Source organism: Myotis myotis, unplaced genomic scaffold, assembly GCF_014108235.1.
Source record: "Myotis myotis isolate mMyoMyo1 unplaced genomic scaffold, mMyoMyo1.p scaffold_m19_p_3, whole genome shotgun sequence".
NCBI classification, from domain to species: Eukaryota; Metazoa; Chordata; class Mammalia; order Chiroptera; family Vespertilionidae; genus Myotis; species Myotis myotis.
This window is the reverse complement of record NW_023416335.1, coordinates 22,137,501-22,156,841: the sequence shown is the minus strand read 5'-3', so window position 1 is coordinate 22,156,841 and position 19,341 is coordinate 22,137,501. Positions and strand designations below refer to the sequence as shown.

At 40.9% G+C, this 19,341-nt stretch overlaps 1 protein-coding gene across 1 annotated transcript in view; it reads right to left on the bottom strand.

Moving 5' to 3' along the window:
- Window positions 1-202: 202 nt before the first annotated feature.
- The window catches only part of ADAM32 (ADAM metallopeptidase domain 32), a 99,413-nt gene continuing 80,274 nt past the window's right edge, over window positions 203-19,341 (bottom strand). The window contains exons 17-18 of the mRNA XM_036297235.1: window positions 14,458-14,545; window positions 203-366 (exon numbers count right to left, since the gene is read on the bottom strand). Coding sequence (XP_036153128.1) covers window positions 203-366; window positions 14,458-14,545 — 252 coding nt within the window. The remainder of the gene's footprint in view (window positions 367-14,457; window positions 14,546-19,341) is intronic.

Here is a 19,341-nt window from a genome sequence, read left to right as displayed (position 1 = left end):
AGGCAATGACTTTGGATAGTTACTTAAAATACACTCCCAAATCTTTTATCTCTAAAATGCGACTATTCAAAATTATCGCACATTTAAATGATATACTGATGTAGTACTAAAAGTCCTTATAAAATATGTTGTTGCTGCTCACAATAATGCCTTGCATTTGACTAGATTCAAGTGGGATAAAGTTTAACTTCAGAACACAAATTTACTTGCTACTTCTGGATTCCTCTTCCTTGCTGAACCGCTTTTTCAGATAATTCAGTGTAATAGCTGTTATGGTTGCTATGATCAGAACAGGTAAAGTAATGTAGAAACCTAGAAGCCACCGGTTCTTTGCGGATTTCCAAGCATCCCTTTCCATGATTAAATCTAAAAGCAAAAAGACATTAAAAAATCAGAGTAAAACAAGCTGTCTACTTTTACTTTTAAGCTGCAGCAAAATAATTACAAAGTTCTGAATTTTTGTTGTTATTCAGTAACATGGAAAAATAATAGAATCATAATACTTTGGACTATCTCTATTACCTCTCATTCTAAAAGAATAGAAACCAAGATTCAGAACCAAGATGGCAGTGTAGGTAAACACCAGTACACGCCACCTCCCACAACCACATCAAATTACAACTAAAACACAGAACAACCATCATTCAGAACCACCTGATGGAAGTCATACAATTAGAGATTTAAAGACAAAAGTATATCAAGACTGGCTGGAGGGATAGAGATGCAGAACAGGCTGATCCGACACCTATGTGTGGCATTTTTTTAATTGGGAGGGATTCCTTGGCTGCGGAGGAGGCCTCCTGGGAGGAGCAAGATGTCCCAACCCCACACCAGACCCACAGCCCAGGGTTCCAGAGCTGGAAAGAGAAGTCCCTGTGACTTGGGCTGTAAAAACCAGTGGGGATTGTGGCTGAATGGCATGACCAAGGAAGTGCCTCTTAAAGGACAGGCACATGAACTTAAATGGACTCACCCCCTCCGAGCTCTAGCACTTGGGCAACAGCTCAGAAGGAGCCAGGGACATACAGGGAGGAACTGGATTATCTGCCATCAGAGCAAAATCTCACAGTGACTTTCTCCCAGACAGGGGTGCTTACAGGGGCCATTGTTCCTGTGCTAAGACCTCTTCTGTCGCAGAGCTGATTGGCAGCCATATCTGGGTTTCCAACAGCCTGGCTCACACTGTTCAGTCTGCCCTGGTAATTCCCTGAGGACCCGCCCCATCCAATTTTCAATTCTATCCAAGCTGTTTGCAGTGGCTTTTCCATATGAATGGCCAGTCCTGGCTCAGGCTTCAGATTTTCCCAAAATCTCTCAAGCAAGCAACAGCTGGTATCAGCATACCCCATACCTTTCAGTAAGAGGCCCAAGACAACTTGCCCTCACCTGGGCACTTCCGGACCCAACACAAGTGGTGACAATCTGCAGATCCCTCTGTGGCTCCTTCCAGGTGGCCCCAGGTAGTGGCTGACTTTGCACCTCCTGGGAGGCCCCAGAGCCAGTGCACCTGGTGGACAGCTTCAGACCATACAAGATTACAACTTTACACACCCACAAGCAACACACTAAAGGGGTAGACCCAGTAAGCACCAAAGCCCCACTGAAGCAAGTCCTGTTCCAGCAGCTCTTCCACTGTAGTCACAGCTGGTCCTCACAGCCTATTGGCCTGGAGGGCAGTTCCTCCCAGTGACATCAATAGCAATCAAGGCTTAACTACAACAAGACTATGCTCACAGCCCAAACAGGAGTGCACCTAGAGTGCCCAGATCAGGTAACTGGGGAGGCTGAGCCACTGGGCCCTACAGGACACCTACTACACAAGGCCACTCTATGAATTTCAGTAGACACTGCAGCTCTACTTAATACATAGAAACAAACACAGGGAAACAGCCAAAATACAGAGATAAAAAAACATGTCACAAATGAAAGAACAGAAGAAATCTCCAGACAAAAATGTTAATGAAATGGAAGCAAACTACTAAATACACAGTTCAAAAGAATGGTTATAAGTTTGCTCAAGTATCTTAATGAGAGCTTGAAGGGACTTAGTGAGACTTTCAAGGATCTTAGTGAGAATTCAAAGACATGAAAAAAACTAGTCAGAAATTAAGCATACACTAACTTAAATAAAGAATAATTTACAGTGATTCAACAGTAGAATAGAGGATTATGAGAATCAAATCAACAATTTGGACTATGAGGAAGCAAAAAAACATCCAAACAGAAGAGCAAAAAGAAAAAAGAATCCAAAAATATGAAGATAGTGTAAGGAGCCTCTAGGATAACTTCAAGTATACCAACATTTGCATTATGGGGATACCAGAAGGAGAAGAAAGAGAGCAAGATACTGAAAAGCTATTTGAATTAATAATAACAGAAAACTTCCCCTACCAGTGAAAGAAATAGATTTACAAGTCAAGGAAGCACAGAGAGTCCCAAACAAGAGGAATCCTAACAGGCCCACACCAAGACACCTCATAATTTAAATGACAAAGGTTGGCCCTAGCTGGTTTGGCTCAAAGAATAGAGTGTTGACCTGCAGACTGAAGGTCTAGGGTTCGATTCTGGTCAAGGGCACATGCCTGGGTTGCGGGCTCAATCCCCAGCATGGGGTATGCAAGAGGCAGCTGATAAATTATTCTCTCTCATCATTGATATTTCTCTCTCTCTCTCTCTCTCCCTCTCTCTTCCTCTCTGAAATCAATAAAAATATATTAAAAAGTAAAGTAAAGCTGAAACCGGTTTGGCTCAGTGGATAGAGCGTCGGCCTACGGACTGAAAGGTCCCAGGTTCGATTCCGCTCAAGGGCATGTACCTGGGTTGCGGGCATATCCCCAGCGGGGGATGTGCAGGAGGCAGCTGATCAATGTTTCTCTCTCATCGATGTTTCTAACTCTCTATCTCTCTCCCTTCCTCTCTGTAAGAAATCAATAAAATATATTAAAAAAAAAAAAGTAAAGTAAAATGACAAAGGTTAAAGACAAAGAGAGAATGTAAAAACAGCAAGAGAAAAGCAGTTGGAGAAGAAGAAGAGAAGGAGGAGGAGGAATTAAAAACATGAATAAAATGGCAATAAATACATATCTATTAACAATTGAATCCAAAAATTAAAATAAATGAACAAGGAATCTAATAAACAAAATAAACTGAGGAATAAAATAGAAACATGTAACAGGCTGATGAATCTCAGAGGGAAGGGGGTGGGGCTCTGGGAAGAGATTAACCAAACAACTATATGTATATTAGAGGCCTGATGCAAGAAATTCATGCAAGAGTAGACCTTCCTTTTCCCGGCTGCCAGCACTGGCTTCCCTCTGGCACCTGGGGCCCAGGCTTCCCTCTGGCTGCCGGCAGGCACCCGAGACCCAGGCTTCCCTCTCAACCCCGCCTTCGTCTGAAAGATATCCAGTCTAATTAGCGTATTATGCCTTTATTATTATTATAGATATGCATTACCTATGGACAATAGGGTAGTGAAGGCTTGAGATGGAATGGAAATCAGGTGTAGGGGGCAATGGGGTAAAAGAGGGGTGACATCTGTAACAATATCAACAATCAAGATTTTTTTAAATGAATAGAAACCAAGTTCCAGAAAGTTGCAACGTATTCTATATTATACAGCAGCTACATAAAAATCCCACTATAACACCATTAAGTGGGGCCCAAAACCTTCAATAACGCATAATGTGGTATGGTGTAATTGCAAAGTTATCCAATAAATATGCATTGTTACCAGGTGTGTTACCACTGAATCTCACTATATTTGTACATTTCCTATTTTTCTTTATTAGACTGTTGACTTTTTGACATTAAGGATCTGTTTTTATACATGGAGCCATTGCTACTACAATGGCACTGGCATAAAAATCAGACTTGATTCCTAATCCTTATTCTACAACTAGTTAGCACTGGGTATGGTACCTGAAACATTAAACTCCACGAGGAGAGGGACTTAATTTAACTTGCTGTACATCCCTCATGCCACATGACCAGGACCAAATATATATTAGTTCAATAAATATTTGCCAAGTCAATGCATGAATAACGGAAACTAAAGTCCTGGTGAACAAATACAACACTGTGCTAGCATCCCTCTGGGATCTCTACAGCAGCAAGTTGTTGGTTTTTCTCATTTAAACTGTAAACTTCTTCAGAGTAAAAATTATCTTCAATTTATTTTATTTCTTCTATAATGAACACATAGTAACAGAGTGTGTATAGCTGAGATCACAGAATCAATTATAAAGGAGGAAATATTGAAATATAGTCTTAAAGGAGGAAAGTCAATGATATCAATCAATAAAAATTTAAAAGATACTCTCAGCTTCAATCATGATACCTGAAAGTTAATATTAGAAAAAGAGAGCAAGATTAAGAAGGCATATTTGGTTTCCATTTCTTGAAAGAAGCCTAGTTACCTTTCAATTACAAATAGTCATTTCTTCCTAAGTGTCAAACATCTAACTTTGTTTTTGTCATGATAAGCTATTTGAGAATTTTATTAGCTGGATTTGTAAAGAGATAGATACTTGCCTGTTATTTCTCTGTGAGCTTGTCTGGACTGCGTATTGCAATCTTGACCGGTCCAGCCACTGTCACAATGGCATTGCAACTCAGACGTGCACACCTAGGACCATTTTTTACATTTTAAATGATCATGTAAAAATATGCTCTCATAAAAGTAACATTATCAGATGGATCATCAAGCTTACTTTTGTATTTTTTATCTGGTGCAATTCTATTTATTTGATTTAGAGAGACAAGCCTATAAAACAAATGTTTGATTTCTTAGCCTAAATAACATGCACACACAGAGAGATACAGGCATACACATACACACATGGCATCTCAATAAAACTATGAATTAAGGCTCTCAATATTTTCATCAAGAAAATTTAACATCTTAAAATGTTCACCTGAAATTTTAGTGTGCAATTTCAAAAACACATCCTTTAATTCCAATGAAAGATGTTTCCAGTGGTGTGTTAGAGGCCAGCTGGTACTGAAGCATAGTAACCTACATCTTGTATAAAAACTGCTAGTTGCAATTCTCTGCTACTGTTAGATAGTCCCTTGTTCTGTAAACTCTGTCATTGTAAACTGTCACTTTTAGATAGTCTCTTATTCTGTAAAATGACTTTGTTTTTTAGTTTGAATAACAGAAAAAGATAAAAACTTAACTGTCTAACCTTGCAAGCTAGCCGTCTAACGTAATAGGTGAATACTGATAGTAATTCCCATATTCTCATGCTAAGTGTTTGTTCATTATGTATCCAAGGTTACAAACTGTCTGCAAAAATAACTTACACAAAGCTCTTTGTAAAGTCTGCAGAAGGTCCGGAAAAAACATATTTGGGAGACAAAGAACTGGAAGCATATAAATATCCCTGACCGGTTTGGCTCAGTACATAGAGCGTCGGCCTGCGGATTCAAGGGTCCCAGGTTCGATTCCGGTCAAGGGCATGTACGTTGGTTGCAGGCACATCCCCCGTAGGTGGGTGCAGGAGGCAGCTGATCGATGTTTCTCTCTTATAGATGTTTCTGACTATCCCTCTCCCCTCCTCTCTGTGGAAAAATCAATAAAATATATTTTAAATAAATAAATAGAGTTTCCTTCATGTTTTTTGTTCAGAATTTGACAGAGATATTCTGCTCTGAACCAGCGCAATAAAAAGACTCCTAATTGGCTTGTTAAGGCATCTCGTATCTAGCTCGCTGATTTGCGATACAACAGTACCAGTTCCCAGAGCTGATTTTGCTGAATCTCCAAGATCAGGGTCATTGTCATGTGGTAACCTGAAGTATTTGCACTTACAAATGAGGATTTCGCCCTCCCCCAGGAGTAGTTATTAAACACATGAACATAACACTGCCTTAGCCATTATCAAGTTTTGTTTGCCTTTGTTTGAATTTTAAGCAAAGGCTTTCTGTATTACAAGAGGGACTCATATACCTAGATATAGCATAACATTAGAAACTGGTTGTTTGCTATTGATAATTATTGTATCATAGCCAAACACCTTTATGGTGCCTACTATGTGAGTCTCTATTCTGAGCACTTTATACAGATTTGCTCATTAAATCCTCACAACCACTCTTTGAGGTCAGAACCCATATTACTCCTACTTTACAGATGAAGAATCTGGGGCATATTTAACTTGCCAAAAGCCATCCGGATGGTAAGTGATAGAGCCAGGATTTAAACCCAAGCAGTGGGGTTTCAGAAGCCCTGCCCTTGACTACCGTGCTATGCTATTTCTCAAAACAATATAAAATATCACCCGGTTTCTAATATTTCAATTTAAGAACATGAAACTGATTTCACTGTTCCAAGGCTTAGATGTAAGGGAAAAAGTACTCTGTTCAAGTCCAACGCCCCAGCTTCTGTCATATAACCTTTATATTGGACGGAAGAAAGGAAGGGAGGAGGAAGGGAGGAAGGGAGGAAGGGAGGGAGGGAGAGAGGGAGGGAGGGAGGGAGGGAGGGAGGGAGGGAGGGAGGGAGGAAAATTAGCCCTTTAATAAATAGTCAGTACTCCAGCAGGAAGGTTGTCCATGAACTGCTGTAAAAACTTAAATCAGGGATCCCTCCCCACCTGACCTGTGAGCACCCCAAATACCTCAAGTGCTAAACCCATAATTGTTCCCACTTTGTAGCCTACTCCTTCTCTGTACACCTCAGCTGAGCAGAAAGAGCAAGCTCAGTAGACAAGGATTTCCCTCAGAAAATCAAGCCAGGGTTCTTGGGCAAGGAAGAAAGCACAAACTTGAGCTGTAGGAAAGAAACAGGTTTTCCACCTTCTGTAAGACAAAAGAGAGGTTTCCAGCAGCCAGCTTTGTCAATTTAAGAACCAGATAAGAAATGCAAGCTTAATAATTCTGGCATAAAAGGAGCAAAAATTGTGGAGCAGGTATACCCACGCCGTGTTTGAGAAAGACCCAAACACAAGCAAGAGCAATAAGAAATATCCCACCTGGAGACAGCTAGTAAAGATTTAAGGAAGTGACTAGTACTTCAAATGTAAAAACAGCAATGCAAAATTCCAAGAAAAATGAAGAAGCAAGGAAACAGTTCATCATCAAAATAATATTGCAGCAAACTCAAAAAGATGCAGAAAATTTAGCAATTTGGCTGATAAAAAGTTTAAAAGCCTGTTTTTAGGAACTCTGGAGCTACAAGAAAGCAGACATACGATTCAACAAAATATGGAAATCTTCTGGACAAGATGAAAAATAAAACAGAGATAGAAATCATAAATACGAACCATAAAGAAATTGTAGAAGTGAAGTATTTAATTAATGATTTGGGGAAAAAATGTAATAGAGAACATCTAAAGCACAATAAACCAATTAGAAGATAGAATTGGTATCTAGAGCTTAGGAACCAGCGTAGATAAGAAAAAAGAATAAGAGCAAAGGAAGCATATGTGATCTATGGGAAACCATCAAACATACAGATATTAGAATAACTGAAGCACTAGAAAGAGAACAGAAAAAAGGGGGAGCAGAGAGTCTACTTAAAGAAATAATAGTTGAGAACTTCCTAAACCTGGGGAGAGTCTTGGACATCCAAACTCACAAAATCAAAAGATCACCCCATTATCTCAATACAAAATGGCCTTACTCAAGACATATTATAATGATACTCATAGATATTAAAGACAAAGAGGAAATTCTAAAAAATTGCAAAAAAAAAAAAAAAAAAAAACAATTGTCATCTATAAAGCAACCTCCCCCAAAGCCAGGAGTGAGTGGAATTTCATATTCAAAGTGTTGAAAGAAAAAAAGTTAGCCAAGAATTCTCTATCCAGCAAACTCATCTTTCAGAAATGAAGGAGAAATAGGAACTTTCCCAGACAAACAAAAGCTGAGGAAATTCATCCCCACTAGACCTGCCTTACTAAAAGGAGTTCTTCCATCTGAAATGAAAAGACAGTAATCAGTAACATGAAAACATATAAAAATATGTAACACACTAGTAAAACTAAATACACAGATTTAGAAAATTCTAAATCTGTAATGTGATTGTGAATTAACCACTTAACAGAATACAAGTTAAAAGACTAAAAACAAATTATAGCTACTGTAATTTGCTGATAAATTCACAAATATGAAAAGAGGTAAATTGTGAATCAAAAGCCAAAAGGGGCAGTCCTTCCAGCAAAAGGGCGACTCCTGCTAGTGCCGCAGAGTCCCCCCTCCCGCTGCTGCAGCCAGGTCTGCCAGGAAGCCAGTGCCCACGACTCCTCAGCCTCAGGCCCCCTAGCGTGTCCTCGCTGCCCTGCAGCTTCGAGCCCCAAGCTCCCGAGGACTTGGTTAGAGAAGTTTGGCGGAGCTGAGGGAGAAAGTGTCAGGAGAGACTTTTTGCCATGAAAAATTCATTTGCAGATTGCCCGACAAGGATAAAAAGATCTTTGACTCTGTTGCCAAACTGGAAGATGCCATTGAAGAACGTGAAGAAATTAGAGGGAAAAGTGAACTGTTTCCCCTGCTAGTTTAGACTGTAACCCAAGGCAAAAAGCAACTGCCGGTGACGTGGACACAAACAGGGCCCAGAATTCTGACCAGATACTTGATACCTCATCACTACTTCTTGGCTGTTCTGCAGATCACTTCACATCATCTAAAACCACCTCACAACAACAGGGTTTTGTACATTCTTGTCACAAAGATAACGAAGAGGCTCCCCAGGTTGGGTACAAAGTGAACAAGTGCCAGCTTCCAGCAGCAGAGCCACTGTGCCTTCCTCACCCAGAGCCAGTGAGCGTCTCCCTCAGCATCGGGTGTTAGGTCACCCCGAAGATAATTCCACCAGCTCCAGCAGCCTGTTTACTGGTAGGTTACAAAGGGCCACAACTGCAGACCCAGGTGAACACCACTCAGAAGAAAACAAGAAGACTGAGAACTTGACAGGCCTTCATAGTGGGACACAGAAGAAGCCTCGTTACACGGAAGTGCTAGGCATGTGAGCCAAAAACTCAGTGCCCCATCACGTAAATTTAAAGCCCATGTGTTACCTTCACCACAGAATGATTCATCTAGTCATCAGCAAAGAAGAGGGTCTCCGATTTCCTCAGAGGAAAGGCTGCACAGGGATGAACAACACCTTGATGACAGCCCAGCAGCTGGGCTTCTACCACAGCACCATACACCTACACCTGCTCTCCACTGAAGAATAGTTGGCAGGACAGCAACAGCAGAAACAGAGCCATAAGGAGATGCAAGCTAAGCTTGCAGCACATAAATCAGCAGAAAGACTGAATGTTAAAACGCAGAGCTCCAATCCAGAAGGAGAGGCTCCAAGGAAATACCGAAAAGTAAAGGGATGAAGATGACGATCAGTCCTCTGGTGGTGAATTTTGAAGATGGGCATTGGGATACTCTCTGGACTCTCTGCCTGCTGAGATGTAATTTTCTTACATCAGACTTTCTAACAAGTATCAAGCTCGGTGTCAGAGGTTGAAGAAAATGATTTTATAAAGTTACACAATGGTAGCTATAAAAATAGTGTTTCAGCACATAACATTTTTTATTAATAAAATGTGCAATTTTTTATTTCATTTGCCTTGCTTTAACTTTTTTTATTTTTAAAGTAGTTAACTTTATTGTTTCTTTTTTCACTGAGTTTACTGTGGTGAACTTGGTTAATAAAGTTATGTAAGTTTCAGGTGTACAATTCTATAATACATCCTCTGATTATTGTGTTGTGTGTTCACCATCCCAAGTCACGTCTCCTTCCATCACCACTCATCCGCCCGTTAGCCTCTCCTACCTCCCCTCACCCTCTTTCCCCTCAGGTGATCATCGTGCTGTTGTCTGTGTCTATGAGCTGTTTTCATTTGTTTCTTTGTTCAACCCTTATTTTATTAAGCACACATTCTTGCACAATTAATATTACATGAAAATAAAAGGAACATGTTAGAAATGGGTACAACTCCAAGAAAATCTTATATTGCTAATTACTTGTCCACCAGCTCTGAGGCATTGTCATTATCATAGTAAATTACATAATCATCACATAATTATCTACTAGAAGCCCGTTGCACAAAGATTCGCACAATAGGCCTTCCTTCCCCTGGCTGCTGGCATCGGTTTTCCTCCGGCACCCGGGACCCAGGCCTTTGGTCCACCACAGTGGAGAAGCCAAGCCTCTTCAGTCTTCAGTCTTCAGTCTTCACTCCGTGCCTGCATATGCAAATTAACCGCCATCTTTGTTGGGTTAATTTGCATAGTCACTCTGATTGGCTGGTGGGCGTAGCTGAGTGAAACCAATTTGCATGTTTCTCTTTTATTCGTGTAGATAATTATAATATCATATAACTATAATTATAACTAATTGAAGATCTCCTAAGAAACTACAATATGCCAGCCTTAGCTGGTTCAGCTCAGTCAGCCTGAGGACTGAAGGGCCCGGGTTCAATTCCAGTCAAGGGCACATGCCCAGGTTGTGGGCTCAATCCCCAGTAAGGGGTGTGCAAGAGGCAGTCAATCATGATTCTTTCTCATTGTTGATGTTCCTATTTCTCCCTCTCCCTCTCTGAAAACAATAAAAATGTTTTTTAAAAAAGAAACTACATTATGATGATGATGATGATCAACATAAGTTGATGAACAAGAATAGATCCAGAGATAAATGGGGGGGGCAGGGGTAGAAAGCAACCAAAGGACTTGTATGCATGCATATTAGCATAACCAATGGACACAGACTCTGGTGGGAATAGGGGGGGCAGGGTCAATTGGGAAAAAAGGAGACATATGTAAAACTTTAGACAATAAAATAAATAAATAAATACATACATACATACATACATACATAGATTTTAAAAAACTACAATATGCAGGAGGTCATATATAATAAAAATATTTTGATTGCCTTTTTCCCTTTCAAATTTGGGCAAGACAATTTGCCTTCTTCATCTTTTGATGTCAGAAGAACTTCCTCTTGGAACATAAGCTTTCTCCAAAGTTTTTCTCCTCTACACCTACTTTATAAACCTTAGAAGTTTTTGAAAGTATCCTGAAAAGCCTATTAAAAAGTAAGAAGAGGAGCTAAAAATACGAATTCTTATCACATAATAAAAAATTCCCCAGGTATGCTTCAATTCAGTTACATTTATGAGTAAGAATTAGTTTCTGGCCTTTGCCTCCAAATGATGGACTCCTATAATTAGACTTTAGAGTTCTTCATGTGACTAAAGTTGCAATCCTTTGATTCTCCTCATTAAAGTACATTATACACATTTTGAACCTCTCTCTATTTGCCTTCAAGCTTTCATGCTTCTCTCTTTATGTAATCTTGGAACAGTTTAATAGGATATCTATTCTGAGAAGATAACTTTCATCTTTCATGTACTGGAAAAGTTCAATATTGAATATCATGCTTAACCATATTGTATTTGCAAAAAAAAAAAAGACAACAAAAGGAGTTTAGTAAATGTTTAGAGCTTTTGTACAGGATTGAAGTTAATTTTCAATTACCTTAATATGGACTGTTTTATCTATAAGACTAGAGGCCCAGTGCACAAATTCGTGCACAGTTGGGGGGGCCCTCAGGGTGGCCTGCAGAAATCGGGCCCCAGCTCACGCCCCCAGCCTTGCAGCCCCAGTTTGCACCCCAAGCTCACAGCCCCAAAGCCCCGCCTGGCAACTGCCTTGGCCTGGCGCCACCCCCTCACCTGCTCAACCATCCCACCTGTGGAGCAATTGATCAGGTCTGGCCCCCCTGCCTGTCTCCCTTAGCGCTTGGGAGCTGGGCAATGGCTCCACCTCCCACCACCACCACTGATTGCCGTCTGTGGGACAATCGGCGGGGCCATTGGGCCCATGCTCACATTCGCCTTGGCCTGGCGCCAGCTGGTCACCTGCTCCATTATCCCGCTGTGGTCCCACTCTCATTGGGGTCCATCAGGGCTGGCAGCACCTCCACTGCTGCCTGCTGCCAGTGCTGCGTCCCTAACGCCCACCATGTTCCGCACCACCCCCTGGTGGTCAGCGCTTGTCATAGCAAGCGGTCAAACTGCTGGTCGACCACAGAGGGGACAATTTGCATATTAGGCTTTTATTATATAGGATGTTTTATGTAAACTCATGGTAGTAACCAGGAAACAAAAAGCTATAGTAGATTCACAAGAGATAACAAGAGGTGAATCAAAGTATGCCACCACAGAAAATCATCAGTTCACAAAGGTAGACAGAAAGAAGAAAAAAAAACAAGGGAACTAAAAAACAGCCAGAAAGCAATTAAAGACATGGCATTATCGTTAGTATTAATGATAGTAATTAACCAATAAAAACACAGAGTGGATGGATAAAGTAAGTTCATAAAAAAATAAGACCTGCCCTAGCAGGTTTGTCTCAATGGACAGAGCGTTGGCCTGTGGACTGAAGGGTCCCGGGTTTGATTCTGGTCAAGGGCACATGTCTGGGTTGAGGGCTTGATAACCAATAGGAGACATACAGGAGGCAGTCAATCAATAATTCTCTCTCATCACTCATGTTTCTATCTCTCTCTCCCTCTCCCTTCCTCTCTGAAATCAATAAAAATATTTTTTTTAAAAAAGCAAGACCTAACTAAATTCTGCCTTTAAGAGACTGACTTGTTTTAAGAACACACATAGGCTCAAAATAGAGATTAAAATATATTCCATGAAAGTAGAGACTAAAAGAAAGATGGGGTAGCTATCTATATATATAAAAAGCCAGCGACCGCAACAACTGACAACCAGTTGCTATGATGCCCACTGTGGCCTGATCGAGGGGTGGGGCCCGCCAGCCAACCTCTCACGGCCACTCCCCCCAGTCGGCCTGCTCCTGATTGGACTCTCCAACCCCAATCAAGGGCGGGGCTGGCTGGCCACACATCCCCGCCTTTTCCCCAGCCAGCCCCACCCCCAATCAGCCTGCCCCACCGCTGATTGGCCCGCCCCACCGTGATAGGCCCACAGCCCCTCCCCGCAGCTGGCCCCACCCCTGATCGCACCCCTACCCAAATAGGGGACCAACCTCCTGCAGCCCCTCCCCTGGCCATCCCTGCCCCCTATGTGCCCCCACCACCCTGATTGGCCTGCAGCCCCTCCCCCTGGCCAGCCACCACTGACAACTCCCCACCCCAGTGGGGAGCAGGGCTGGCCAGCCAACCTCCTGCAGCCCCTCCCCCTGGCCACCCACTCCTGATCACACCCCACCTCAATAGGGGGCAGGGCTGGCTGGCCAACCTCCTGCAGCCCCTCCCCGTGGCCACCCCTGCCCTGACCACTCCCCTAGTAGGGGGCAGGGTCAGCCAGCCAACGTCCCACAGCCCCACCCTTGGTTGGCCCCTCCCCCAATAGACCCACAACCCTGATCAGCCCGCAGCCCCTTCCCCTGGCCGGCCCCACCCCAATGGGCCACCACCACCCTGATCAGCCTGCAGCCCCTTCCCCTGGCTGGCCCCGCCCCAATGGGCCACCACCACCCTGATCAGCCTGCAGCCCATCCCCCCGGCCAGCCCCACCCCTCATCACCCTCCCACCCCAATAGGGGGCAGGGTCATCTTGCCAACCACCCATGGCCCCTCCCCCAGGCCACTGGCCCCCAACTGGCCCCCAACCCCAATCAGTGGTGGGGTACACCAGCCAATCACCCATAGGCCCTCCCCCCAGCTGGCCAGGCCCTAATCGGGTCCCAATAGGGGCAGGCCAGCCAGCCAACCTCCCACCATCTCCTCCTCCCAACAGGCCTAGCCCTGATCTGCCCCAATTGGGGCTGGCCTGGCTGGACCCCACCTGTGCATGAATTTGTGCACTGGGCCTCTACTCCTCATATAAGACAAAATAGACTTTAATCCAAATAGTAAAAAGACAAAACAAAGGTCATTATATAATGATAAAGGGTCAACATTTTTAAAAGACATAACAATCATAATATACACACTCAACTCTGGAGCACCTGATATATTAAGCAAATACTAACAGGTCTGAAAGAAGAAATTGAGAGCAATACAATAAAAGTGGGACACTTCAATACACCACTTTCAACAATAGATATATAACCAGACAAAAAATCACAAGGAAATGCGGTGATGAGACTAATTGAACTAGGTATGGAACTAAACCCAGAGAAGGCCCCCTGGATATGTGACTAAATCCAGTTAGGACCTCTGTATTAACTTCTAAAATTCTGGTGGGCTCGTGCAGAAAACTACTTCTCTTCTGGCTGCCCAAGACAAGCCTGTAAGTTTTCTTGGTGACTAAACCTGCCACCTACCAATTGGAATGGTCTGCCTTTTTCTTCAGTCTCTCCCTGCCTTCCACCCAGGGGGCCCAGTTTCAGGTTATACACATAAAGCTCTGCAGGAGGTTGCACCCAGCACTAGCATGTAGTAGGAACCCAATAAATGTTGAATAAATTAATGAGTGATACTGAAAAGTGCCCAAGATTAATGTGATTTGGGGAAACATATATTAATCACATGCTTACTTACTCCATGTCCACTGCACTTTGCTGAACAATTAAGAGACTCCTTCTTAAGAAACCTTGATTCTACACATTGACGATTTATACAAACCTAATGAAAAAAAATTTCCAAGTCAAAGAATTTCAGATATCTTCACATTTTAATCATTAATTTTATAACATAAGATCATAACCATTCACTGCAACAAGTATCCATTTAAGTAGTTTTTGCTATACCCCACAAATTTTTATGTTTCATTTTCATTTAATTCAAAATAATTTTCAATTTCTCTTGAGATTCCTCCTTTCAGAATGCGTTGCTTAATCTCCAAGTATTGTGAGGTTTTTCAGGTAACTCCAATGTAAACTATACACTTTGGGTGATAGTGATATGTCAGTGTAGGTTCATCAATTATAACAAATGTACCAACAATGTTTTATTATATAGGACTTATTGCATCATTAAAGGTTACCTGGTAAAATTTGTTTTCAGACATTATCACTAAGAAAAAGTATCCATGTTATGGAAAAGATTCTATTCTTACTAAATTGCCAACGGAATAATATCAAATCATCTGCTGATTTATTTTTTTCCTTTTAGAAACATTTTTATTTTTAAAAAATAATTTCACAAATCATTTTGTAGCTCTATTCTGCAAAAGGAATTATGATAACATTTTAATTCTTTAACTTATTTTTATTGTTTTTTTTTATTCTCCTTTTACTTTTTTATTTATTTATTTATTTTTTTATTGCTTAAAGTATTCCAAAGGGTATTACATATGTGTCCATTTTATCCCCCCGCCCTAGACAGTCCCCTAGCCCCCCTATCCCCCAATGTCTTATGTCCACTGGTTATGCTTATATGAATGCATACAAGTCCTTTAGTTGATCTCTTACCCCCCTACCTCCTGCCCCGCAACCCTCCCCGGCCTTCCTGCTGCAGTTTGACAATCTGTTTGAGGCAGCTCTGCCTCTGTATCTATTATTGTTCAAAAGTTTATAATGGTCTCTATTATCCATGAATGAGTGAGATCATGTGGTATTTTTCCTTCATTGACTGGCTTATTTCACTTAGCATAATGCTCTCCAGTTCCATCCATGACGTTGCAAATGGTAAGAGTTCCTTCCTTTTTAGAGCAGCATAGTATTCCATCGTGTAGATGTACCACAGTTTTCTAATCCATTCATCTACTGATGGGCACTTAGGCTGTTTCCAGATCTTAGCTATGGTGAATTGTGCTGCTATGAACATAGGGGTGCATATATCCTTTCTGATTGGTGTTTCTGGTTTCTTGGGATATATTCCTAGAAGTGGGATCACAGGGTCAAATGGGAGTTCCATTTTCAGTTTTTTAAGGAAACTCCATACTGTCTTCCATAGTGGCTGCACCAGTCTGCATTCCCACCAGCAGTGCACAAGTGTTCCTTTTTCTCCACATCCTCTCCAGCACTTGTCATTTGTTGATTTGTTGATGATAGCCAGTCTGACAGGTGTGAGATGGTACCTCATTGTTGTTTTGATTTGCATCTCTCGGATGATTAGTGACTTTGAGCATGTTTTCATATGTTTCTTGGCTTTCTGAATGTCCTCTTTTGAAAGGTGTCTATTTAGGTCCTTTGCCCATTTTTTGATTGGATTGTTTATCTTCCTTTTGTTAAGTTGTATGAGTTCCCTATAAATTTTGGAGATTAGGCCCTTATCGGATATGACATTGGCAAATATGTTTTCCCACACAGTGGGTTTTCTCGTTGTTTTGTTGATGGTTTCTTTTGCTGTGCAGAAGCTTTTTATTTTGATGTAGTCCCATTTGTTCATTTTCTCTTTAGTTTCAAGTGCCCTAGGAGCTGTATCAGTGAAGAAATTGCTTCGGCATATGTCTGAGATTTTGTTGCCTTTGGATTCTTCTAGAATTTTTATGGTTTCCTGTCGTACATTTAAGTCCTTTATCCATTTTGAGTTTATTTTTGTGTATGGTGTAAGTTGGTGGTCTAGTTTCATTTTATTGCATATATCTGTCCAATTTTCCCAACACCATTTATTGAAGAGACTATCTTGGCTCCATTGTATGTTCTTGCCTCCTTTGTCAAATATTAATTGAGCATATTGGTTCGGGCCGATTTCTGGGCTCTCTATTCTATTCCATTGATCTATATGCCTATTCTTGTGCCACTACCAGGCAGTTTTGAGAACAGTGGCTTTGTAATACATCTTGATATCTGGTATTGAGATCCCACCTACTTTGGTCTTTTTCAGGATTGCTGCAGCTATTCGGGGTCTTTTTTTATTCCAGATGAATTTTTGGAGAGTTCGTTCTAGATCTCTGAAGTATGCCGTTGGTATTTTAATGGGAAGTGCGTTGAATTTATAGATTGCTTTGGGTAGTATGGACATTTTAATGATGTTGATTCTACCAATCCATGAACACGGTATGTTCTTCCATCTGTTTATGTCTTCCTCTATATCTTTTTTCAACGTCCTGTAGTTTTCTGAGTAGAGGTCTTTTACGTCTTTAGTTAAGTTTATTCCTAGGTAGCTTAATTTTTTTGGTGCGATGGTAAACGGGATTGTTTTTATAATCTCTCTTTCTGAAAGTTCACTATTGGTGTATAGAAATGCCTCGGATTTCTTGGGGTTAATTTTGTATCCTGCTACATTGCCAAATTCATGTATTAAGTCCAGTAGCTTTTTGATGGAGTCTCTAGGGTTTTGTATGTATAATATCATGTCATCTGCAAATAAGGATAGTTTTACTTCCTCTTTTCCAATTTGGATGCCTTTTATTTCTTCTTCTTGCCTAATTGCAATGGCTAACACTTCCAGTACTATGTTGAACAGGAGTGGTGAGAGGGGGCATCCCTGTCTTGTTCCTGTTCTTAGGGGAAATGGCGTTAGTTTTTGTCCATTGAGTATGATGTTGGCTGTGGGCCTGTCATATATGGCTTTTATTATGTTGAGCTATGATCCTTCTACTCCCACCTTGCTGAGAGCTTTTATCAAAAATGGGTGTTGAATTTTGTCAAATGCTTTTTCTGCATCAATTGATATGACCATGTGGTTTTTTTCTTTCAATTTGTTTATGTGATGTATCACGTTTATTGATTTGCGGATATTGTACCATCCTTGCATCCCTGGGATAAATCCTACTTGGTCATGGTGTATGATCTTTCTGATGTACTGCTGGATCCGATTTGCTAAGATTTTGTTGAGGATTTTGGCATCTATGTTCATGAGGGATATTGGCCTATAATTCTCTTTCATTGTGTTGTCTTTACCTGGTTTTGGTATTAGGGTGATGCTGGCTTCATAGAATGAGCTTGGAAGTGTTCCTTCCTCTTGAATTTTTTGTAGTAGTCTGAGGAGGATAGGTTTTAGTTCTTCCTTAATAGTTTGGTAAAACTCCCCTGTGAAGCCGTCTGGTCCTGGGCTTTTGTTTGCTGGAAGCTTTTTGATGACTGCTTCAATTTCTTCCATAGTTATTGGCCTGTTGAGATTTTTAGATTCTTCCTGATTGAGTTTTGGAATGTTGTATTTTTCTAGGAATTTGTCCATTTCCTCCAGGTTGTCTAGTTTGTTGGAGTAGAGCTGTCCATAGTATTTTTTAACAATCATTTGTATATCTGTGGGGTCTGTTGTTATTTCGCCTCTATCGTTTCTAATTTTGTTTATTTGGGTCCTCTCTCTTTGCTTCTTGGTGAGTCTGGCTAGAGGTTTGTCAATCTTGTTTATCCTTTCAAAGAACCAGCTCTTGGTTTCATTGATTTTCTGTATTGTTTTTTTGGTCTCTATGTCATTTATTTCTGCTCTAATCTTTATTATCTCCTTCCTTCTGCTCACTCTGGGGTTTTCTTGTTGCTCTCTTTCTAATTCTTTGATTGTAGAGTTAGATGATTTACTACCATTTTTTCTTGTTTTTTGAGATAGGCCTGTAGAGCTATAAACTTCCCTCTCAGGACTGCTTTCATTGTGTCCCATAGGTTTTGGATTGTTGTGTTTTCATTGTCATTAGTTTCGAGGATGTTTTGAATTTCTTCTTTGATTTCATTGGTAACCCAATCAATATTTAATAGCATGCTATTCAGCTTCCAGGTGTTTGAGTATTTTGGGTTGTTTTTATTGTAGTTTATTTCTAATATTATGCCATCGTGGTCTGCGAAGACGCTTTTTATGATTTCAATTTTCTTGAATTTGGGGATACTTTGCTTGTGACCCAATATATGGTCTATTTTTGAATATGTCTTATGAGCATTTGAGTAGAATGTATATTCCCTGGCTTTCGGGTGAAGTGTTCTGAAGATGTCTATTAAGTCCATTTGATCTAGTGAGTCATTTAGGATTGCTGTATCTTTGCTGATTATTTGTCTAGAGGACTTATCCAGTGCTGTCAGTGGTGTATTAAAGTCCCCTACTATGATTGTATTGTTGTCGATCTCTCCTTTGATATCTTCCAGGAGTTTTTTTATGAATTTGGGTGCTCCTGCATTGGGTGCATATATGTTTACCAGGGTTATATCTTCTTGTTGTATTGATCCCTTTAGTATTATGAAGTGGCCTTCCTTATCTCTTGTTATGGCCTTCACTTTGAGGTCTATTTTGTCCGATATAAGTATTGCTACCCCAGCTTTCTTTTCCTTTCCATTTGCCTGAAAGATATTTTTCCATCCTTTCACTTTCAGTCTGTGTGAGTCCCTTCTAATGAGGTGGGTTTCTTGTAGACAGCAGATGTATGGGTCATGTTTTTTTATCCATTCAGCCACTCGATGTCTTTTGTTTGGAGCATTTAGTCCGTTTACGTTTAAAGTTATTATTGAAAGGTACTTGTTTGTAGGCATTTCTGTTTTTGTGTGGCTGTTTTCTTTCTGAGCTTTTTATTTCTTATTTTTATACCAGTCCCTTTAGCATTCCTT